This window comes from Dendropsophus ebraccatus, chromosome 5, assembly GCF_027789765.1.
Source record: "Dendropsophus ebraccatus isolate aDenEbr1 chromosome 5, aDenEbr1.pat, whole genome shotgun sequence".
In the NCBI taxonomy this organism is placed as follows: Eukaryota; Metazoa; Chordata; class Amphibia; order Anura; family Hylidae; genus Dendropsophus; species Dendropsophus ebraccatus.
In genome coordinates, this window is record NC_091458.1 from 33,910,150 (window position 1) to 33,935,065 (window position 24,916).

General features: G+C 42.8%; 1 protein-coding gene across 2 annotated transcripts in view; it reads left to right on the forward strand.

Annotated features, from left to right (window-relative positions):
- The window catches only part of SGCG (sarcoglycan gamma), a 189,979-nt gene that overhangs the window by 159,401 nt on the left and 5,662 nt on the right, over positions 1–24,916 (forward strand). For both annotated transcript variants that reach the window (XM_069972053.1, XM_069972054.1), the window contains exon 6: positions 17,763–17,835. In XM_069972053.1, the coding sequence (XP_069828154.1) occupies positions 17,763–17,835 (73 nt within the window). The remainder of the gene's footprint in view (positions 1–17,762; positions 17,836–24,916) is intronic.

Genomic DNA, 24,916 nt, shown 5'->3' on the forward strand with positions numbered 1-24,916 from the left:
CAAACAGCGGACGTTATTTTTTTGTTGTTCACACACAGTTTTTCTTTTTTCACTGTCCTTTCTCAGTTTTTACTATTAAATTGAATGAACTTTTCAATTAAAGACATACCCAAAGGCCAATCAGTCCACCTAAACTAGAATAATGTACCAGCAGCTGTTATCGCACTGACGGGCAGCCAATCCTCAAAATAACGGACGTCATTTTGGACGCAAAACGACGGACTACATTTTAAAAATTATAAAGGGACAAGAAAAAATGTTGTGGGAACATAGCCTAAGTCTTTATAAAAAAAAACAAAAAACATTTTGCTTAGTTTTTTTTCTACATCCCCTGTAGTTTTCTGTAAGAGTTGTGCTTTACCTCTTCATTACATTTAGTAGCAGCTAAACGGTAGGACAGTTTTTAATTAAGACTTTTTAGAAAGTTGCTTCACTTTGCTTTTAGAAAACAATGAATCAACAATTAAAAAGAAAAACACAAAAGGTGTCCATACCCTTTAAAATTCAGCTGGAAATGTCTGTCTTCTTGACATTAAATGTTTCCACCTATATAGCATCTTCCTAGTTCTGCACAGCAGACGGCTTCTCTATCCTTCATCTACAAAAATAGACCAATTTTACATCATAAATCCCTCTCAATATACTGTACTGTGATGTAAGAGACATAAACATTGCAGAGAACCTAGGGGTTTGCCCAATGCCATTTTTCCAATGTTTTATTGCTAGGCGGGTCCCCTGACAATAAGCTAAGTATGGAGTATTTCTTCAATTACCATTGATCTATAGGAGAACCTCCTGTGCAATGTTTGGTTGTGTTTTATTCTGGGTGGAAATCTTAAATGTGAATGCTTGTTACATAAGGTTATAAAATGCAATGATCAACTAACATGCGCAATGTCGGCTGATCCTTTTTTTTTTTTTAACATGTTGAAAAATTTTTTGAACAATAATGATGATCTGCTGGCCATCGCTCTGTGTAATAGGAGCAGCAGCAGACTGCCGCTATCTCTACAGAACGTCCGGGGAGCCCCTCCTGCAGCTTCCCGTGCCCCCCCCCCCAAACACACACAATGACCCGCTCGCCATAGGCGTGTGCAATAGCGCCATCAGCGAGCGAGGAAGGAGAAGCAAGTGTGTGCTGATCTGAGAGGGCGGCACTCGCTTGCTTACTTTAGGGCCCTATTACACGGACCGGTTTTCACTCCATGTAATAGAGACAACGATCAACAGATGAAACCTTCATCGGCTGGTTGTTTCTTTAGGTTCAGACTTAAAATGATCAGCCGTGCATCGTGACGTGTAATAGTGATGCGTGACCGGCGGCTGAGGATTGAACAAACAGTTAATACATTCCCTGTCCACGCTCCCGGTCTTCTCCTGTGCGCTGCATGTGTCCCAGCGCCACGGCTGCTGCTCTTGTTGGCTCAGACAGACCACTCAGCCAATCACTGGCCGTGGCAGTCCAGGCCAGTGGTTGGCTGAGCAGCCTGTCATCTCAGACAGGTCACTCCAAAGCTGCAGCCGCAGTGTCGGGAAGCATGCAGAGCGCAGGAGAAGACCAGGAGCGTGGACAGGTAATGTATTAACTGTTCGGGCAATGGCTGCACACACATTGCTAGCGATGTCCGTGCAGCCCTTGCTGAATGATTATCAGACCGTGTAATAGGCCCATAAGAAGTATGAGCGAGCTGCAAGATTATATAAAGGCCACTAAGTGTGGAAAACACCAGGTGGCACAGACCACCATGTCTGGTGAAGCAGAAACAGAGCCAAGTGTCCCATGTCTTCCATTTTGCAAGAGAGAGGGTAAGAGAAGGACAGTAATGCAGTTATACCATGTGTGTACTCGTGCTATCCTCCTCCTTATTGTTCCTGTGTGTGGCCAATCCAGTTCAATAAAGACAAGTTAACTAGCGATGTGGCGTTATCAGAAAAGGGTATACACCCCAACTCCACCATGTCCCCCCATTACATGAGTGCAATCCACAAAGCATGGGCCGTCCTGCTGACTAAAATAAAATAAGTATGATAATCTTTTCTGTATTTTTGGTGAGAAAATTTAAAATGTCAAAATGAAATATATGTTGACATTGCTGTCAGACATTAGACTGTGTACAAAATCCACAGCAGATCTGCCCAGGGCAACACTGTACTGCGGTAACATCACCTTAGGTCTGTGTGGGTTCTTAGCCTCTGGTTGGAACAAGAGCGTCTACATTCATTGACAGCAATCACAGTGAAGACTTGACAAAAAATAATATAGTAATAAGTAAGCAGAAAGTTACAGAATGGTTCAGCATACAGTAAAACAGCTAGAGTCACATAAATGCCAATAATAATTTAATCAATGCAAGGTTAACCATGAAGAGAATTGCTAGGATGGTCTAGGAGGGTGACGTGTTTCATGCTCTTTCTTCTGGAGGTGCTCCAACCAATTTGGAATGAAAGTTGGTAACTCATGCACCACCATCTAAATCCCCAATGTCCTCCTTTCCAGCCCCTGCATCCATAACTACCACTGTAGCAACCATAGCAGCTGCAAAGGGCCCACCGCATCAGGGGGCCCATCCTTGCAATACACTGGGCCCCCTGAGCTGCCATCATACTACCAAGGCAGATGCCTACCATGGGGAACACTATGTACTGGGGAGGATAGGATACTAGAGAAGATGCCTATTTTGGAGGACACCATGTGAGGCACTATCTACTGGGGGGAGGGCTAACAAACAGCGAGATTACCTACAGTAGGATGAGGAGGTGCCCAATGAAAAGTTTGCTATGGGGCCCAATCCTTTCTAGTTATGCCACTGCACCCTACTATGTCCTACCATCCGAAGGTTGGATATAAGGCCATGTTTCCTTTTTAAAAAAAAAAAAAAAAAAAAGCCTGGACAATCCCTCCAACCCCGTCCAAGACTAATAGTGTGTTTACACAGATTATCTGACAGATTTTTGAAGCCAAAGCCAGGAACAGACTATAGACAGGTCATAATGGAAAGACCGAGATTTCTCCTCTTATTTAAATCCCTTCCTGGTTTTGGCTTTAAAAATCTGTGTAAACACCCCATTGGAAGGAAGGCTTTTAAGCTTGGTAAACAGCTCAATGGAGGATTCTACAAAAACCGATGCAGGAAAAAAGTGAAGTAGTCACTCACGACTACCAATCTGCACTTTTCATTTTCAAAATGGTCTGAAATTTGTAACTGTTTAGCTGAACTGACCCTCAGTATACTATAGCAGGTGCAGCTGTGATGGTCAGATCCAATTTTTGCCTACGGGTGTCCCATAGTCATTTCCCTTACTAGTTCCGTTCCATGCGGACAGAAAATGCCGGCTCAATTCTGATCAGCCACTGAGTGGGCCCAGAATGTCACTGCAACTAGTAAAGAAGAGGAAAAAAACGACAAGTCCGGCAATGGAAGGGGAATGGGAAAATATTTAGTATAGCTTGTATAACATATACGGATACAATGATAACATCACCAACACGACTACTAAGCAATAGATTCGATAAATTTTTAAGGTGGCAGGTTTCCTGTAAGGTTGCTCACTTCAGTAGGTCTCTGCTGCAATACCAGACATAACCAATGGACAAGAAGGGCACTGTTCCTCAACGATAGCAGCCATGTTTTTTTTAATCCTATAAAACTTTTGCCATTGTAAGAGCTTAAAGCGTAACTATAATTTAAGTAGCCAAAAAATGAAATTCCTCAAATAAAAAGCCCATGTGTTACCCTTTAAAAATAGCCCTAAACTGCGTTGATAGCCAGATGTTTGGCTCAGAATAATTTTTCTCCTGGCTGAGAGAAAGTGGGCGTGGCCTATCCCTCATCTCCCTGGCTGGGTCCCTCCATTCACTGACCAGCACCTTAGCAGATGTATCACACATCGCAGGATCAGATAGAGCCCCAGCATACAGTATCACACAGTAAGATTAGATACAGAGCCCCAGCAGATGGTATGACACACAGTGGGATTAGATACAGTCATCTTCTCTCATAACACTGTAGGATAATGTCAGCCATGGAGGTGGGGGCACCTGCTGCAGACATCTGATAGGGAATATTATATGTACTATGGAAGGACTACAGCTGTGTTGTGCTGGGACTTGTAGTCCTCCCCTCAGTGACTCACCCACTCTCCCTCATGCAGTACATTGGAGTTATGGCTGGCATGTCCCTCCTGGGTGAAGCACTGGGTACTTGTCCCTCGATCCAGCTCCTCCCCTGCGCTGCTCCTCATACGGCACCCTGACCTCTGTGAGGGGAGGGGGGAGAACGTGGGGGAGGAGGTTTTGTTTCTGTCTGTGTCAGGGCTCTTATCTGATACTCCTGTCAGAGTCCGTACACTCAGGATGGATTTCCAGAGAGGGGCGTGTCCAGCAGGATTGCAGAAATAACACAGAGCTCTGAGGGGACATTCAGCTTCATGTATTTAAAAAACTGTTCATTTTATCTTATTAATGTATATTGCAAAAATTCTTATGACCTAAGCTAACTAAAACTGAAAGGTCAAAATATTTTATAGTTACGCTTTAATATACAGTTTAGACTGCTCAGTACTACTCTGTAATGTCCTCCATGCTGCTGCATTTGATGTGTTCTATATAGATATAGGAGAGCAGGATCCCCTCTGTTACTCCTTATGTATACACACAGGGCAGCTGATCCTGAAAAGGTACCTGAAATGATGGCTGTGTTTTAAGTTGCAAACATATTAATCTCTGAAGCTAGTGGAGGAAATCTCTACCCAGATAGTAAATGGAAAAGTAAAGACTGATGCCACACATGTAGTTACATTGGCAAAGTTCTACAAGTGCCCTATGAAATCCATTGTTGCCCACTGGTCACATAGTACATGATCACAATAATAGACACATACAATACGTTTCCTATGTGAGCAGCGTATTGTTATTCTGCAGCAACCAATTTCCGCTAGATGAAAGAATAGGTAAAATTATTTAGCTCTATGTAGCTCCTGCAATCATTTAAAAGTACAACCTGCAGAGTGTTTCCAGTACTCACATTAAAAGCGCCAGTTTGAGAAATCCGGTAAGTGCGCACTTTACGTAGAGTTCATTCACTATCCAAAGCCATTAGTAGAAATCTATGTAAGCGTCACAGTTGCTGCTGGTTGCTCTCAAGCTAGTAACAAAACAAAACAAAAAGCACCCACTTTTACTGCTTTTATTTCCATGTGCCATAAAATTCCATGATTTATAAAATAATTGTCACTTTTATGCATGAGAATAATTAATAATAATAATAATAATAATTATTATTATTATTATTATTATTATTATTTATAAATGTTTCTTTAATGGATGAAAATAATTTATAATAATAATGAAAATAATAATATTATTATTCGACATGGAGAGAAAGGAACGGCTGCACATCCCATCTATGGCTGATACTAATGCCGCTAGGCCTATTTTAAAATTCAACACCAGGGTGTCTGTATACAATTTGATCAAACCATAATAGCCCCGTGTACCACGTGCAGGTCCTCTGGTCCACACGGGTCCCTACACTAACTCACCACCGTGTCGGTCAGTGACCGCCAACCCCGCAAAGCGTGCACATGCAGGGAAGGGAGGCCATGGAATGGCCCTGCAACCCCAATGTCACAGGACCAGACCCAAAATGCCCCACCAGAACCCAGCCAGCACCACCGGCAGGGAAGGCTGACCCCAAACAACACAAATATGAATAAGGTATTACACTCACCACTGCTGCTCACACAGAATGGGGAAGACATAAGGGTTGCAGGGCCATTTCATGGCCTCTCTTCCCTGCATGTGCACGCTTTGCAGGATTGGCGGTCACTGACTGACACGGTGTGGAGTTAGCGTAGGGACCCGTGTGAACCAGGGGACCTGCAAGTGGTACACGTCCTAGTTCCTGCTGCAAAACAACAGCCTCAAAGCATCATGTTAACTCCACCATGTAGCATTGTGGGTATGGTGTTCTTCTGGCGATGCGCCAGGTGTTGGCCTTACGTCAAATATTCCAAAATTGTAAACCTTGATCTCATCAGGCCACATGACATGCTCTTGGCGGACTTGATATAGGTTTTGCCAAAACATATTTTGGCATGGATTTTTTTCTTTATAAGAAAAGGTTTCCATCATGCCACCCTACCCTACATCCCAAACATATGAAGAAGGAGATTGTTGTCACATGCAGTACACAACTAGTACTTGCCAGAAATTCCTGCAGCTCTTGTTCTTGTGATGTTACTTGTCATGTCACTGTTATGGCAAATTCTATCCATCTCTTGATGATGTCTTCATTGGGTTCCATGGGATATCTAATACATTATAGAAATATTTGTTTGTTGTACCCTTCTCCTGACTCCTTTTAGCAATGAGATCCCTTTGATGTGTTGTTTATGGGCCATGGCTTTTACTACAAATGCAACTAAGAACAGCTAAACCTTATACAGGATTAATCAGAATCACTTTAAAACGAATGTACCACCAGGTACATTCACTTTAAGTGTTACACATGAATAGAAGGGCCCGGGCTGAAGCACTAGAGGTGTACCGGCCCGCCCTAGTGGGAGGAACCCCCCCCCCCCTTCCCCTCTGTGACGCCGCTCCATTAGAATCAATGGACTTTTGAGTGTATATGTGATTGGCCAATTCTAAACACAACCCCATCCCCAATTGTAAAAGGTTGTTCACACTAATGCAACCACATTATTTTAGCTTTGTTATTTCAATTTTCCCCTTTGTACAGTTTATGGTCTCTAAAGTTGGAAAAGATCCAAAATAATTTTTCTTGATCTGATTTTTTTACATGACCTAAAGCTGGCTGGCATGTTAACAGGGGTCTGTAGACTTTTCTATTCACCATAGTTGGACAGTAAGTTGCACATTTGTAAGTTCTGTTTAGTGTCACGTTCAGTCTTTTTACACTTCACACTTTGAAAATGAACATTTTGTAGGCTAATAATATAGTAAGTATTATCTCAGCTCATAACCCACAGCTTGGTGACAGCAGGCGGCTCTTGAGCACTTTGCCTAAAGGCCTCGGCTACAATGGCTGTGCAGGTGCAAGCACTTGGCTCCGGCAATGTGGTACAAGTAGCTATTACTGAATTCTTCTCAAATAGCCTCTCCCAAGGCTACAGCAGAAGGAAGCTTGTTGAAATACACGATGTGCAATCTGAATCATGCAACTTTCTTTTTAGTCGGTGCTTTTGTATTGAAATGTATCAGTTGCAAAATATGAAGGTGAAATAGGAGCAACATATTCTCAGTTTTCTTAGCATTTATGTAAGCGGCGAGTGAGTGTAAAACAATGGTTATGTAGAAACTTTAAAGGTGTTTTATAGCTTCTATGGAGTTTTTAAAGAGTCACTGTCATAAAAAAAAAAAAAACTTTTGATATGTCTTCAGACATGTTAAAAGTTATTGATCACTGTGGGTCTCCCTGCTGAGATCCACTGCAATAAAGATACGCCAAACTCCCCAGCCCGCCGAAGATTCCGCCCCTTTTGCGTCATCATAGTCTGAGGCTGTATCCATGCTTTGCAGGCAGTCCTATGGTGCGTTTACACAGAGAGATTTATCTGACAGATTTTTGAAGCCAAAGCCAAGAACAGGCTATAAACAGAGAACAGGCCATAAAGGAAAGACTGAGATTTCTCCTCTTCTCAAATCCATTCTTGACTTTGGCTTCAAAAATCTGACAAATAAATCTCTCTGTGTAAACACACTATCTTCAGCCACCGCTAATGAAATGCTGCACAAGCAGGCTTGAGGTTCGCTCATCTCTAATAGGTACAGTACTCTTTAACCCTAAACGACCTAGGGCGTACAGGTATGCCCTGGAAGTCTGTGCCCAGACGACCGTGGGCATACCAGTACGCCCTGATCTATAAAGCGTGCTCCGGAGCGTAGCGCGCTTCATAGAAGGTGGGGGGGGGCTGCAGTGAGCACCTCACCGTTAATGACAGGCTGCAGCGATAATGCTACAGCGTTTCATTAACCCCTTAAACACTGCGATCGCGTCGCGACCGCGGCGTTTAAGTGTCAGGGGGAGTCCCGACTGGGGGACTGGGGGAGTGTGACTGCGGGGGTCCCGATCGTTGTAACGGACCGCCGGAGGTCTCTCACCTGCCTCCACGAGGTCTGATTGGCGATCTGCTCACTGAGCCTGCTCACAGCCTGTGGCATAGCAGGGATCAGTGTGAATAATCACACAAATGTATGTAAACGTCCCCCAAGGGGACTTCAAATATGTAAAAAAAAAAAAAAGTAAAAAACATTATTGCACTACCCCAAAGCCCCTCCCCCAATAAAAGTTCAAATCACCCCCCTTTCCCATTATATAAATAAAACATATAAAAATAAATAAACATGTAATATACCGTAGCGTGCTTAATTGTTTGATCTATTAAAATATAACAAGCGTCATCACCAACTGCGTAAACGAAAAGAGCGAAAAAAGTGTGCGGATTACCAATTTTTTGTTACATTATATATAAATTAAAAAAATTATGAAAAGTGATCAAAACGTCCGATCTTCACAAATATGGTATTAATAAAAACTAGAGATCATGGCGGTAAAAAGGACACCACATACAGCCCCGTAGGTGGAAAAATAAAACCGTGTATTACGTAGACACAGGAACCCCCCCAAACGTGACCATATTGCATTCTTTTTTACGATTTCACCAATTTAAATCTTCATAAATAATAATTTTGGGATTTCATCATACATGTTATGGTAAAATGAAAGACGCCATTACAAAGTACAACAACTCCTGTAAAAAACAAGCACTTACATGGCCTTGTAGATAGAAAACTGAAAGTGCTAGAGCTCTTAGAAGAGGAGGAGGGAAAAACGAAAGCGCAAAGATCAAAATTTGCGCGGTCCACTGGGTCATTTTGAACCTGGTCCTCAAAGGGTTCAAAACTGTGTAATAGAGGAAAGGATCAGCCCATGACAGCAATCATCGGCTGATCATGCCTTTATGTCCGACAAGAATCTGACTGTGCATCACTACATGTAGTAGTGATGCACAGCCAATAGCTGACAATTGAATAAGTTGTTCATACATTACATTTTCACGCTCCCGATCTTCTCCTGCCCTCTGCTTGCCTCACCGTGCCGCGGCTGCAGCTACAGAGCGGGTCTCTGAGCTGTCAGACTTCCACTGTGGTCAGTGATTGGCTGAGCAGCCTGTCATCTCAGAGACCTGATCTTAAGCTGCAGCCATGGCGCCGGGAAGCATGCAGAGGGAAAGAGAAGACCGGGAGGGAGGTAATGTATAACAATTTAGGCATATGTTTACATTAATAATCGAATAGGACCCTTTGTGTAGTTTCCTCATCAAGTTTCTATTCGAGTCTATAGAACAAAAAAGTTGGATGTCCCTGCTGGCCAGGGATGGGGCGCACTGCCCCCAGCTGTATCTAGGGATTATAGTGGGCTTTTAGGAGCAACACCCACTGCTATCAGTAACCTTCCATGTCTAAGGACATGTCAAAAGTTACTACAAATGACACTTAAACAAATTAAAAAAAAGCTGAACTGCATCAAGTCCCGGAAGTCTGTACCGGTTAAAACATGAAATTGTTCATATATTTGCAGGTGTACTTCCATACAGCCAGAAAGTTCTTACACTGTTTTAGCTATGACTAAAGACCACTGATCACCTAACATTTGTCCATGTCCTCCTTTGGCTCCATCGTAAACTTTGTTGCTACAGTATCTTTGTACACTCACTCAGACTTTATACGGAAGTTTTCAGATAAGCATGTGGTGTAAATTTTATTAAGTCCCTAATAAAATAGGGATTTGGTTTGTTTACTGCCATTAATAACCAGACATGTTAAAACAAGGAAATGTGTTAAATGTGATACTCGACAACAAAGGAACATTAATCTTTCCCAGTATTTACTGCCATACTGACACATGGGATTTTTAATAACTGTCTATGGAGCCTAATCAGGATTTCTGCTGATCACAGATGGACTAAATGAAAGAAAAATTGAATTACCGTGTTAATATTTATAACTTTCTAATTCAACAGAAATGTAATTTATTTCATATTACCATAATACATGTATACTTCCTCTACGGAGTCCAGTAAGTGTTTGTGTAGTTTTATAGCATTAAACTAGCTTTCACGTTTTTGTCCAAGGCTAACAGATGTAGTGATTTCTGTAGAAACTGAAGCCGGAGAAGAAGCTGACTACTTTTCCCTTGTTGTTATCATTCAACTCCTCTTCTAGTGTTCTTTGTTCTTCAGGAGCCAAAAAGACAGAAATGGCAATACACCATATTGCCTCATGTACCACGTGCAGGTCTTCTGATACACATGAGTCCCTAACCAAAAAATATCACTGTGCCGGTCAGCGACCACAATCCCCGCAAAACGTGCGCAAGCAGAGAAGGGGGGCCACGGAATGGCCCTGCAACTCCGTTGTCACAGGACCAGACCCTAAAAGGCCCCCCGGACCCCGCAGGCGCCACCGGCGGAATAAGTGGACGCCAAGCAACACAAGTGTGAACAAGCTCTTCTCTCTCTCTCTCTCTCTCTCTCTCTCCATTCCTCTGCAGGTAGAATGGGAGAATACTCGGAGATTCTCCCCTTATGTACACAGGTGCTTCCTGCTAATTTGGATCACATGGGTCTTACAAAGCACGAGTGCTAGCCACAATGAAAAAAGGGACAGAATACATAAAATATGCACAAGCCAAAAAGACAGAAATGGCTGCACATCGCACCTATGGCTGACACGAAAGATTATTCAGCTACATTTAAAACCAGCATCAGAAGTTAGTATATAATTTAGCCAAACCATATTGCCTCATGTACCACATGCAGGTCTTCTGATACACAGTCCCTAACCAAAAAACATCACTGTGCCGGTCAGTGACCACAATCCCCGCAAAACGTGCGCAAGCAGAGAAGGGGGGCCACGGAAGGGGGGCCTCCTGGTAAGACCCACATGACCGCAATCAGCAGGAGACACCTGAGTGCACATGTTTTTAATCCCTCCTGTTTGTCCCATCCTATCTGCAGTAGCTATGGTGAGCGCAATACCTCATCCAGACTCGTGCTGTTTGGGGGCGACCTTCTCTGCCGGTGGTGCTGGCCGGGTTCTGGCGTGGCATTTTTGGGTCTGTTCCTGTGATATGGGGGTCGCAGGACCGTTCCACGGCCTCCCTTCCCTGACTGTGCACGCCTGCGGGGGTGGTGGTCACTGACCGGCACAGTGTGGACTTAGTGTAGGGACCCATGTGTATCAGATACCTGCACGCAGTACATGGGGTAGTGTGGCTTGATCAATTCATACACAAAATTCTGATGTTTTTTATGCAGCCGAGAGGCACTAGTGTCAGCCATAGGTGTGAGGTGCAGCGCTCTTTTCTCTCCTGTATTGCATTTTGCTTTCTTTCTTTCTTTCTTTCTTTCTTAGTGTTTTGCACTCCTCCAGGTAAGACCCACATGACCGCAATCAGCAGGAGACACCTGAGTGCACATGTTTTTAATCCCTCCTGTTTGTCCCATTCTATCTGCAGTAGCTATGGTGAGCGCAATACCTCATCCAGACTCGTGCTGTTTGGGGGCGACCTTCTCCGCCGGTGGTGCTGGCCGGGTTCTGGCGTGGCATTTTTGGGTCTGGTCCTGTGATATGGGGGTCGCAGGACCGTTCCACGGCCTCCCTTCCCTGACTGTGCACGCCTGCGGGGTTGGTGGTCACTGACCGGCACAGTGTGGATTTAGTGTAGGGACCCATGTGTATCAGATACCTGCACGCGGTACATGGGGCAGTGTGGCTTGATCAATTCATACACAAAATTCTGATGTTTTTTATGCAGCCGAGAGGCACTAGTGTCAGCCATAGGTGTGAGGTGCAGCGCTCTTTTCTCTCCTGTATTGTTCTTCAGCATATATTTAAAGCAACTCTGTACCCACAATCTGACCCCCCAAACCACTTGTACCTTCGGATAGCTGCTTTTAATCCAAGATCTGTCCTGGGGTCCGTTCGGCAGGTGATGCAGTTATTGTCCTAAAAAACTAATTTTAAACTTGCAGCCCGAGCCAAACAGGAGTATCTGTGCCCTAACTTTGCATCACCCCTCCGTCCCTCCTCCCCACCCTCTTCCTCATTAGGAATGCCACTGGAACATTTTCTCCATGCTGAACACTTCACAGGTGTCTTATCGAACCAGCCCATGTGCCAGGCTGACACAGGTGGGGAATAGGAGGCAATCTGCCTGGGGCATTCCTAATAAAGAGGAGGGCGAGGAGGAGGGACAGAGGGGTAGTGCAATGTTCGGGCACAGATACGCCCGTAGGGCATGGGGCTGCAAGTTTAAATGTCGTTTTTTAAGACAATTACTGCATCACCTGCCGAACAGACCCCAGAACAGATCTTGAAATAAAAGCAGTTATCTGAAGGTACAAGTGGTTTGGGGGGGGGTCAGATTATGGGTACAGAGTCGCTTTAAAGAGAACTTCTGGTTGGTACAAACAGAATTTATGCTTTTAAAATATCATCTTGTAGCCCCCGAGTGTGTGAATCTAATTCTTGCCCCTCAGCCATATATTTCCACCCAAGCCTGATTCACACCCCTTATCCTTATATTCCTCCATCCTTTTGTCTAGCAATCACACCCATATTTTTTTTAAGAGGAAGTCCGGCTATAAACAGGGAACAGGTCATAAAGAAAAGACTGAGATTTCTACTCTTTTTAAATACAATCCTGGCTTTGGCTTCAAAAATCTGTCAGATAAATCTCTCTGTGTAAACGCACCCTAAGGCTAGCAGAAAAAAACAGATAGGTGGGGGGAGGAAAACCTGTAAATCACCACACAAAGCTGACAGCTGCGTTTAAATGCTATAAAAGCCCTCACCTCGTCGTCTAGTGGCTGGGCCGCCAAATCCCCGCCCCCTCAGCGCCATGTACATATGTACTGTCATATTTCTTTTTTTTTTTTTTTTTTTTTGCAGAAATCAATAGTCCAGGCGATTTTAGGAAACTTCGTAATTGGGTTTATTAGCCAAATATGCCATTATCCCAGACTTTTCCCAGGTCCCCCCCCCCCCCTCCTCTTTTCCATTCACTACAAAATATCAGGAACTTGTGACTTGTTGCATCAGACACAACACTGTCTGTTCTATAGAGAGGAGAGGGGGAGGAGGGACATGAGTCGGCATCGAGAGCGGAGAACAAAGGATTACAGGCACGGAGCTGGGTGACAGCTGTATTCAGAGGTCAGAGAGGTCAGTGCTGACTGTCAGAGGAGGTAGCCGGGTCATGTAGTTGTAAATTAACTCTTTGTTGTCCTGTTTTGGTGTCTCATTTCCCTCTCTCCATAGGAGAACAATGAAGACAGGGGGGAGAGCTTCAAACTGCTTTTTCATGATAAAAATTCATTTTTCGGCGAATAAACCCAATTACAAAGTTTCTTAAAATCGCCTGGACTATTGATTTCTGCAAAAAAAAATTTTAATGACAGTGACACTTTAACCCTTTAAGGACATGGCCCATTTTCGTTTTTACGTTTTCGTTTTTTCCTCCTTGTGTTTAAAAGGTCATAGCACTTGCATTTTTCCACCTAGAAACCCACATGACCCCTTATTTCTTGCGTCACTAATTGTACTTTGCAATTACAGGCTGAATTTTTGCATAAAGTACACTGCGAAACCAGAAAAAAATTCAAAGTGTGGTGAAATTGAAAAAAAAAACGCATTTCTTTTATTTGGGGGAAATGTGTTTTTACGCCATTCGCCCTGGGGTAAAACTGACTTGTTATGCATGTTCCTCAAGTCGTTACGATTACTGTGATATATAACATGTATAACTTATATTGTATCTGATGGCCTGTAAAAAATTCAAACCGTTGTTAACAAATATACGTTCCTTAAAATCGCTCCATTCCCAGGCTTATAGCGCTTTTATCCTTTGGTCTATGGGGCTGTGCGAGGTGTCATTTTTTGCGCCATGATGTGATCTTTCTATCGGTACCTTGATTGCGCATATACGACTTTTTGATCGCTTTTTATTACATTTTTTCTGGATTTGATGCGACCAAAAATGCGCAATTTTGCACTTTGGGATTTTTTTGCGCTGACGCCGTTTACCGTACGAGATCAGGAATGTGATTAATTAATAGTTCGGGCGATTACGCACACGGCGATACCAAACATGTTTATTTATTTATTTATTTGTTTACTTTTATTTAAAACCTGGGAAAAGGGGGGTGATTCAGACTTTTATTAGGGGAGGGGGATTTTTACTATTAACAACACGTTTTTTTTTTTTTTTACACATATACTAGAAGCCCCTCTGGGGGACTTCTAGTATATACACTTTGATCTCTCATAGAGATCTCTGCAGCATAGATATGCTGCAGAGATCCATGAGATCGGCACTCGTTTGCTTTCGGCTGCTGCAGCCGGAAACAAACGAGTGCCGAGCCGAGGACGGCGCCATCTTGGACGCGTCCCCGGCCGGCATCAGTAACGGAGATCGCTCCTCCGGGACAAGGTCCCGGAGGAGCGATCTCCCCCACTAGACCCCAGGGAAACGTTGCCTCCGGTAATCGGAGGCAGCTGTCAACTTTGACAGCTGCCTCCGATTAGCTAATTAGCGGGCACGGCGATCGGACCGTGCCCGCTAATAGCAGCGGTCCCGGGCTACTCGCGGCACCCGGGATCGCGGCACTTCAAAGCGGGGCCGCCGCGCGGCCCCGCTTTGAAGTGCTAATGAGGACATAGGACGTACCGGTACGTCCTATGTCCTTAAGAGGTTAAAAGCAGTCCTCCTGGAAAAACTCAGCCCTGTAGCTATGGAAGCTGCTGGAAATAAGTTTTACTGCCAAGTGAAGCTTCAAGAAAGCAAACTCCAGTCTGGAGTTGGAAGGCCTGATGCTTGTAATGTAAAAAGAAATAGAGATTTTTAACACGCTGCATCTCCACAATTTTATTTACACGTACAATATAATCCTGGCTCCTATCCTAGAACAGAGCCAGACCAGCTCACGTTGACAACTGGGTTGGATGGTGAAGGAGGGGCAGCATCTCTTTTTCTTTTGCTTTCTATTGCTTTCTGCAGGTTCTCTGTTATGGTCCCACTAAAATTTGTTTGGGTCTTAAAGAGTCTTTTATATCTTGACTTTATATTTGCAGTGAATCCATTGTCACATGATGACTGCACATATATTACAATCCTTCAGGGTGTGTGCTATATTAGAAATAAGTGGCAAATATTCTGGATTCATCTCCATGCATCCTATGGGATCTATGGGATTGTAAATGCCATGTAATGACTGCAGCATTTACATCTGTATTCTAGGAAAAAATAAAGTTGTATAACCCAAACTCCGAAAGAAAAATAATTATCCAAAATGCCAAACCTCCTGTGGTCCAATTAGACGACTTAATTGATGGCCCAGGCTTCCGAGGAAGAACATCGGAAAATATCTCTATAAAACTTTAACAATGGAGTTATATTATAGAGGAAGGACGGGGCACCGCAGATACTGAGCAGTAACATGGGACAGTCAGAGCGCCGGTCATTAGCAGTATACAGCAGATTCCAGATAGGGAGGACTCCCTCCTGATTTTATTAATTTTTATTTTCATTATTTTATTCTTCCCTAATAAGTTCAATGTTCTCTTCCAATTCACATTATAATAGATCTTTATAGGACTCAGAGCTCTGCATTGCTGTAACAAAGCATTACATTGCCTGCTTCACTTTACCTTTTGTCTGCCTGAAGCCACTACTAGGGAAAGACCACCACATACAGACCGATACATGTCCTAATACACTGATTATTGTTTTATAAATCTGTGCGCTCCCTTGAGGAGCTACGGGTAGAAAGAATTTCATCATTTAAAGGAGAAGTCTGGCCAGTTTTATTTTTGGGCAGCTTGGCAGGGGGGAACTTACTACAGAACACTAACTTACTTCTCCACGTGCCCATGCCGTGCCGCTACACCGGCCCCGGGGCCTCTGCCGGAAGGTATTTTCCCTCGAGTTCTGATGATGTCATGACGAGGGGGGAAATGCCTTTCCAGCTGATGGATTTCCTGCTCAGCCATTCAGAGACTGCAGTGGCGTCCCGTTCCAGTCACTGATTGGCTGAGCAGGCAGTCAACCGGGTTGTGACGTCAGCTAAGAGAAGATCCAGGGTCCCAGAGCAGCGATCCGATGCTGGAGAGGCGTGGGGAGAGGTGAGTTAAGGTTGTTTTTATGTCAACCCCCCCCCCTCCTGCCTTTGTAAAAAAGTAGTCTCCTCAACGGACTTCTCTTTTAATTCTATTGTGGCAGGCCTTTAGCTACCCTAAGGGACCTGTGGTCAGTCCAAAACATTTAGTTTTTGCATCACTGGGTGCTAACTCCAATGGTGTTTTTATTTTCTTGCTATGCCATCCCATTCCTAACATAAAGGGATTCTATTATTTGGTTGACTATCTGCATTTAATAGTAACATAGTTAGTAAGGTTGAGAGAAGACAAGAGTCCATCAGGTTCAATCTAGGGAAACCCTACTGTGTTGGTCCAGAGGAAGGCAAAAACCCTTATTAGCCAGACAACAATAGGTGAATGCTCAGCTCAGGGGGTGTGATAAGGAGCTTCACAGTCACACCCACCTGAACTTGTTTTGTACCCCTCAGCCTCTTAATACCTCCATGCTGAAGATGGTTTTTACCCCTCAGCCTCCTAATCACACCCCTTAGACTAGCATTCACAACCCTTTTTGAAACAAAGTTCCCACGCACCTGACTATTAGAGATGAGCAAATCTTTCAGACTTTTGGTCCGAAAGTAGTTCGCTCTATCGGCATGCCTGTGATCCCAGCCGCTTAGTTGCGGTCCCGGGAATATGCGGCCAGGATATTCCAGGGAATCGATCTGGAATTCCCTGGAATATCCTGACCGCATAGTCGCAGGATCACAGGCATGATAATAGAGCACAGATGCTGTCGGACCAAAAGCCTGACGGTCCGCTGATCACTACTGACTATTCAGTGCTAAGCACTTCTGCCTCTTCGTACTAGCGATCAGCTGAGGTCTCAGTACCCAGACTTCCACCGATACAAACTTCTAACATCTGGCTATAACATGTCAGAACTTTGTTGAAAGCAGATAGTAAAACCACTATATGACCATGACCACACAACGTCTTTTTTTAGCATTTTTTTGGATGGCCCTCATTTCACGGCCAAATAACATCTTTTTTTAAGTAAAGGACAATATTTGGCCATGCAATGATGTCCGTCTAAAAATTAGCCTCCAAACGGCCAAAAAAAGACATTGTGTGGTCATGGCCTCTCCCAGGAAAAGTCTCTTTTGTGCACTGGTAAACAGAGGTGCTCTGTCTTTTCCAGATAACACTTACTAGAACAGTGCTTCTCATTTTTAGTCCTCATGGCCACCAACAGGTCACGTTTTGAGGATTTCCTTAGTATTTCACAGGTGATATAATTATACTCAATGCATCGGGTATTATCACAGGTGTTCTTTCGATGGAAGATCTTCAAAACATGATCTATTGGTGGACCATGGGGACTACAGTTTAGAAGCACTGAACTAGTACATTCGCTATACCCAGTGCTTTGCATCCAATAAATGATTGTACAGCCAAATCCAACTGAATCCAAACTAAATCAATGGCTAATTCACGCTGAATCTTTCTAAATTTAAATTTGGTAATCTCTGTTGGTAGAATATGGTAGAATATTGGTAGATATTGTTATAATGTTGTATTATGCTCTTTGTTCCAGGGCCAGAGGGAGCTTTGTTTGAACATTCGGTAGAGACCCCTCTAGTTAGAGCCGACTCCTCCAAACAACTCAGGTACTGATGTCTATGTAATGATGATGAGATGCTAATACATGTTTATTGCCCCAGAAACAATGCCTTGCTTGTCCTTGGGTTGTGCCACACCACCCAATTTATTTATACTTTTTGTATATCCAGAAAAAGAAGAACATAATAGTCCTATTCAGACTTTACTGTAATACTGTGGAGCTCATTTACATAGAGCATTGGATGGGTACTGCATATTACTTTGCTCTTTTGTGCCTGTGCACTTTAAGGAACATTTTCATTCTTTGTATAAAGGATAACCATAAAGCAATGGATCTTTGACCTCCAGTACATTCATCTGTTCTGTGGAGAAATATATGATGAAACATTTTATCTACATATGTATTTATTTAGTAGACTGTCATTATGTAAAGTAGTTGTATGGGTAGAGCCACAAGGCCCTATAACAATCAGTGCAAATGGCTGCTCAGTTTGGTAAAACTGCATTTTATTAGCATAAAGAAAAAAAAACACACTTAAATAACCTTGGTCCTCCATGTCTTTCCCACAGCCCCTGTTTACTTCCATCAGATCCCCCAAGCACTCAGGAGCAGGACCTTATAGTTCAACCAATCACTGGCTGCAGCTGTGTCCTGTCTCAGTCAGCGATTGGCTGAGCTGGCAGGTCCTGCTCACCTAGAAAGCAGGAAAAACCCAGACGAACAGGGGATGAGATGGATGTAAATGGGAGGACTGGGGTTTTGTATGTATGTTTTTTCTATTTTTATTATTTTTATTTCCTCCACCCAAGTATAATAAACTTGACACTAGAGCCAGAATACCCTTTAACAGCCTATTTGGAAGCCTTGTGTGATGAAGCGAGGGTGTGTTGGTGCAGGACACAATCGCAAAGAGTTCAGGGTTCACTGCAGAATGAAACTTTACTAATAAGTTCCTCAAGGTACAGAATAACTGTAACAGTCTTAGGGCCACATTACACCAACAGATAGCTGACAGAATTTTAGCCAAAGCCAGGAACAGACTATAAATAGAGAACAGGTCATAAAGGAAAGACTGAGATTTCTCCTCTTTTCAAATCCATTCCTGGCTTTGGCTTAAAAAAATCTGTCAGATAATCTGTTGGTGTAATAGGGCCCTTAGTTGAATATAATACTACACACAATATTTTGTTCACAAGACAGTATAGCTTGGGAACAGATCTGTTGGTTAATTCCCCTTCTTGGATTACTGCTTTGTCCAGGAGTAGAGAGCTTTAGGAGACTTTTGAGTAGCTTGAGAATATTCTCTAACTTAAAGCGGCACTGCCTTTATAACTTTCAAGCACTAAATCAACAGTAGATGTGATATAAAGCAAGTTTGCAATATACATAAATTTTTTCCTGTTTTTATCTTGCTGTAAAAAAAAAAAAAAAAAAAAACTGAACTTGCCAGACATTCAGGTCCAGTGTCCTGAAGGCAGATTCTCTGACCTGTGCTGGTTAAAAAAACAGACTAAACACAGAAATTCCGGCCAGTACAGAGAGTCACGGCTCAATGTGTTTGCCAATCACATGACTGTCTTCTCTCTTTGAGCGCTCGGCTCAGATGGCCTGATATACACAAGACTTCCTGTTCTCTGACTGTTTCCAGTTTTTTGAGGGGAAAAAAAACTGTCAGAAAACAGGAAGTGCCGTGTTTTCCATGATCACTTAAAAAAAAAAAAAAAAAAAAGAATTTAAATTGCAAAGTTGCTTTTTATCACATCTACTGTTGATTTAGATTTTGTAAGTTATAACGACAGCGTCACTTTAAAGTTACTTACACAGGTGTGACAGGGTGGACTACTAAGAGGGGGACTGTCCATACAGTTCTATGCTCTGCTGAAGAGGGTCCTGACAACTTTGGATTGGTTACAATAACTTGAAAGTATTTAAAGAGAGAGAGAGAGAGAGAGAACCGGTACTCATGGAAGAAGATCCATCCTGCTGTACACTAAGCCATATCCAGTATAGTGCAACCCTGGTTGGAGATGACCTTTGAAGTTTGCCAGTAAGGACTCAGCAAAAGTAAGGGGGCCCTTCGGCAAGAAACCCAGCTTCTCCAACCCCTAGTTACACTTTACTCACTGCAGAACGCAGAACTTGACCTGAAGACTTGAAACTGTAGTGATGACCCTCTCAGCATGGACAGGTAAATTCCCCTTATGTGTAGTCACACCTCTAGTGGTTGAATACTGGATGGTTATGAAGTCAGGAACATAGCAGCAGTCTATGCACCTCCACACCTACACTAGACTGGAACTAAGAGGCAAATTTGCTAAATTAATGTATTTGCAAAAATATTTAACTTCATGAGTATTACAAACCCTGTTAGTTAAGATGGGAAAACCTCTTTAAGCATTACAGTACAACAGCAAGTCAAACCCACGCAAGTCAAGCATAAGCAATTTTGAATCAATTTTTCCTAGCTTTGGTGCAAATGAAAGTGATAACAGATGTACCGGAGGAGCAACAACAAGACAACCACTGAAGATGGCATGGGTCTGCATTTAATGGTCATAGTTACTTACTGTACTTCTTAAGGTGATAATACACCAACCGGCCACTCAGGCAATCACTCCCAACAAACCTGGCTATATTTTGGAGCACCAGATTATGATTCACCCTTATCCTTACTGACTGATTCTTTTTGGACTTCTATATTTTGTGTCCTTGATTCTACTGGTAGCATGAGGCAGTAGTCCATTTGGTAGTCCATTTGGGTTGCACAGGCATTAGAGATCTTTCTCTGTCTCTCAGCACAGTCTCAATAACATGGAGCTTATACCAAGACAGGTCGTTAAACAAGAAGAGCTGACAGTATTAAAGAATTTCATCAACCCAGTAGCAGGACCAGTATCTGCTCCTTTGTACATGGACAAATGGGATGCGTGGTGCCAGACCAGTACAAAGTAACCTCCACTAGGCTGCTAGTCAGAAACAGACTCCATAAGAGCGTCCTCTAATGGGACCCGTGCTTATAGCAATCCATTAAAGGTATGGACTCCTCCTTTAGAAATAAGTGCACTTTTTTCGGAGTACCTTTTCTCTTGCATGTTTTGTATTTCGAGCTGCCTTACTATTGGTAAAAAGTAGCTGCCTTTACTGTACCTTGAAACTAGTCAGACACCCTTCAAGCAGAAAATGGCCACTGAAATAGCCTTGTCGAGAGCGTTGTGGTCTGTGACAGTACTGACCATAAATCAAGCATTGTCCATGTTTTCTTCAAGGTAAAGACGCAGCGTTTCTGCGGCAATGTTATCTGAAAGGATAATTAACATTACTTAAGAGCTATGACAGCATCTGCACCCTGACAAATGGAATTACTTTATTTGGGCCTTCTTCTAATCATGGTATGAATCACTGCATTATAGAAGGGAGGTCAGCTCACTACCTGCATGTAATACTCTATCAAACAGGCCAGTCTGCTGAAGAGGCCCGGCTATTACCTGGTCCTTGTGTGCAGTCCGCCTTCTCTGTTTTGCAAGGACTGTGACCTCAAAGTACATGATAGATGTTTACAGAGATGATGCTTCTGGCAGACTAGCTTTTATGCAGTTAAAAAAAAAAAAAAAAAAAAACGGTGATAGGTAATAGAAATCATTAAGGCAATAGTTAAAGTGAATGGCTGACTTTGTTATTCACCTTTACGTTTACAAGCCCCTAATATATAGCTATTACTCAGATCAAACTCCTTTCATTGTGATTCACATAATAGAACAAAACAGATGCAAAGAAATCAACTTCCCTGCAGCTGCTCTCCCTGATATCATCGGCGCGACTGGAGAGCGGAGAAAGCTGTAGTGATGTGCTAGAGGTCAAATAAGGCCTGACATGATGGCCAGACTGTGTACATGGTGCCAGCTAGAGGGACTTTACTGACGTTATTTTTCCCACTTCTCTACCACATTGCCAGAATCCTTCCCACATTTAAAGGATTTTACAGAATTGTTTGTTGTAAATCTCAGCTTTAAAGGGAACCAATATCCCCTGAGGAAGAGCTCAGAGTTGACCCCAGTACCTTACATCTGGTGGACACAGCTCTCCGGCGAGGCAGTAATTTCAAAATCTTGATCTTTGATTGTCCGTCCTGGCACTCAGTTACTAGACATAGGGGCGGAGCCACAGCACCTTTTAGTCGTGTTGACTCCGCCCTCTTGCCAGCCACTCACGCTTGGCAGCCTGAGCTCTGGGGACCTTTATGGCCACTCTTTACTCTAACTAGTAGATGAGATAGGCCTCCTTCAATAAAGCTCTCTTTCATATCAATGCTTTTGTTATTGCTCTGATGGTTTTCGTGTTGTGATTTATGCTAATTTCATGACTTCTGACTATGTTGGAGAGCTGCTTGATTTTCTTTTCTTTCTGTATCACGCTCCTACCAGTGAATTATGGTGTTGGCCGTTGTAGGCCTTTTGTTTTCTGTTAGCCTATGTTGGGCTTTGTTCATTTCTTAAAAAAACTCATAAAAATCTTTGAAAACCAACAGGGCAGACAATGCCTTTAATCGAGCTAGTATATAGAGAATAAATTATGAAGTTTCCTTATTTCTAAGTATTTTTGTTATTTTTATTTTTACTCCGAAAATCACTACAATATGAAGTATTAAACTAAGTGCTCTGTTTCTCTTGCTGCATAAGATGGCCACAATAGACTTTCTATAGAATCTGTCTCATGCAGTGAGGGACAGGAAGAGAAGCACTTAGCCTAACGTAGGCATTCTAGTGATTTTTCCAGACCCTAACTGACCAAACTTTGGAAATGTCAAATTTTTTTCTAAAATCATTGTAACATTTTAAACTTTTTCTGAGGCAGCCATATTGAAGACATGAACTTTCTTATGCATTAACTATATGAAATGGGCAATCTAGTGACAGAGAAGTATCAAAGGTTGTCACAGTCTCTAGGAAGAGTTGGAGTAAAGCTCTTTCCCAAATTGGAACAGATTCATGAAGTTCCTTATCTGTGTATATATAATGTATTGTGTCGCTAGCCAATCATATCAAGGCTTCTAGCAGTACAATGGTGCTGTCAATCATGATAATGAGATGACCCTGCCCATTCTGTACCTGTATATATGGCAAAGCTGACAAGTGCTCTGCACAGAACAAGAATAACATCTTATCGTTGCTGCTCTAAGTAGTGGATGTAAAAAATAGAATGCTGTAAAGGGGTTATCCAGCATTAGAATTTTTTCATATAATGATGCCCTGCTGGAAAACAGAATAAACATGTTATGCCTACCTCTCTGCACTCCTCCGTTTTTCGGTTGCAAGGTCGCAGGTGTCTTTCGCTGACCAGAACCGCCACAACTTCAAAGATTAAACTGTTGCAGAAGCAACAGCCTATTCAGCCAATCACTGGCCGTGGCACTGTCCCATCTCAGTTAGTGATTGTCTGATTGGAAGAGGCGGCGGTTACAGTCAGCGAGCAACAGGACACTAGGGGAGTGCGGAGAGGTAACATTAGGGGGGACATTTATGAAGGTTTTGCCCGAGGCGTACGCCAGGGAGAAGACGCAGATTCGCCCCTTTTCCCTGTCATATGCCTGCCGATGGGCGGGCAGGGGGTGCCTGGGGTGCTTGGGCGGCGCGGCAAGGTGGGGAAGAGGCGTGGTCTCCTCCCTAACCTCCTTTATCATGATTTACACCTGCACGCAGGCTAGAAGGCTAGAAGCAGGTAGGGATTTGTTGCACCTGGCATGGGATCAGGCGCACGGCCAGCCAGATCTACTAAGAGGCATGCGCCTCTTAGTGAATCCGGACAGGATAAAGGGGTGGGGCCTAATTTAAGACCGGTGTATGAGATTGCCGGTCTTGATAAATCCCCCCCTAGATGTTTCTTATGTTCTCCAAAATTCCTAACGCTGTATAACCCCTTTAAGATTTTATTTGTCCCATAAAAACTACAAATTTTTTTTTTTTAAACACTTAGAATAAAATACATTACCTGTAAACCAGGCTTGTTAAAGAGTTATTTGGAAATCTTCTGCCGGTCACATACTGACCTCCACAGCATCGCCCCTTGATGATGTTCCTACTATGTAGTTACTGTAGTATAATATCTTCTTTTAATGACCACTCATGTTAATTTTCTCTCAGTCTGTCTCCAAGTCTCTGCCAATGTTTGGGAGGTGGAATTCAGCAGCTGTAGCTTAAATGGTTATTTATTACCCGTTTCTGTCTTGATCAGAGTTTGTCTTATTTTTATTTCTCTGTGCTAATTTTACAGCTTTTACGCAGCTACTGAATTTTATTTGACACTTTTATGTGCCGACTCACATGTCACAGCGGAAGCTTTATTGCTCCGCGAGCGTTATAGAACTCAGAATAAATCAGTTGCTATGATGGTATTATTGTGTCTTGCAAGGTAAAATGTCTCATTTCCGAAGAGTACTAATTGAGTGGGGAGACCAACGAAAGACACAAAGTCTGTGTAAAGAGAGAAGATGTCACAGTCGATTATCTTCCACCTTGGAGAACTTTAAGTTCTTGGGGAAATATACATTATTATTATTATTATTATTATTATTATTATTATTTATTATTTATATGTTTATTTATTTTCATGCCGATAGAAATGAAACCAAGTTTTTTAATTTTTTTGGGAAAAAACTAAAAATTGAACACAGAAATAGCTTTGGTATATTCCTAATAGAGAAACCTAAGGGTATCAATAATGTTGTTTCTAATGAAGAACTCCCCTTTAATTTTTTAGCTGTGACCTTTTGCTTCCCTGTCATGTTCTTCGACCGAGGAAGGACAATGTTTTCCTTAGAGGACCCAAACCCCCTCATCTGTCTATTCTTCCCAGCAGGAGAATGGGAAATGACATGTTTCTCAGATTCTTTGTGAGCTGCGGTTCTTTGTGGAGTCTTTCTAAAGAGGGTCAAGTGTATCTCAACCCTGAGCCCGGGTTAAACAAGAAAATCTGAAAATCATAAGAATACAAGCAATGCTTTCACAGATGCTTTAAGTAGCAGAAAATAGTGTAACACTATGCACAGTAAGAAGTGAAGCATTTAACTCTATGGAGAATTTAGTTAAGTGCACATGGATGTGATATGGTTCTAGGTAGGACTAGGTAGTCAT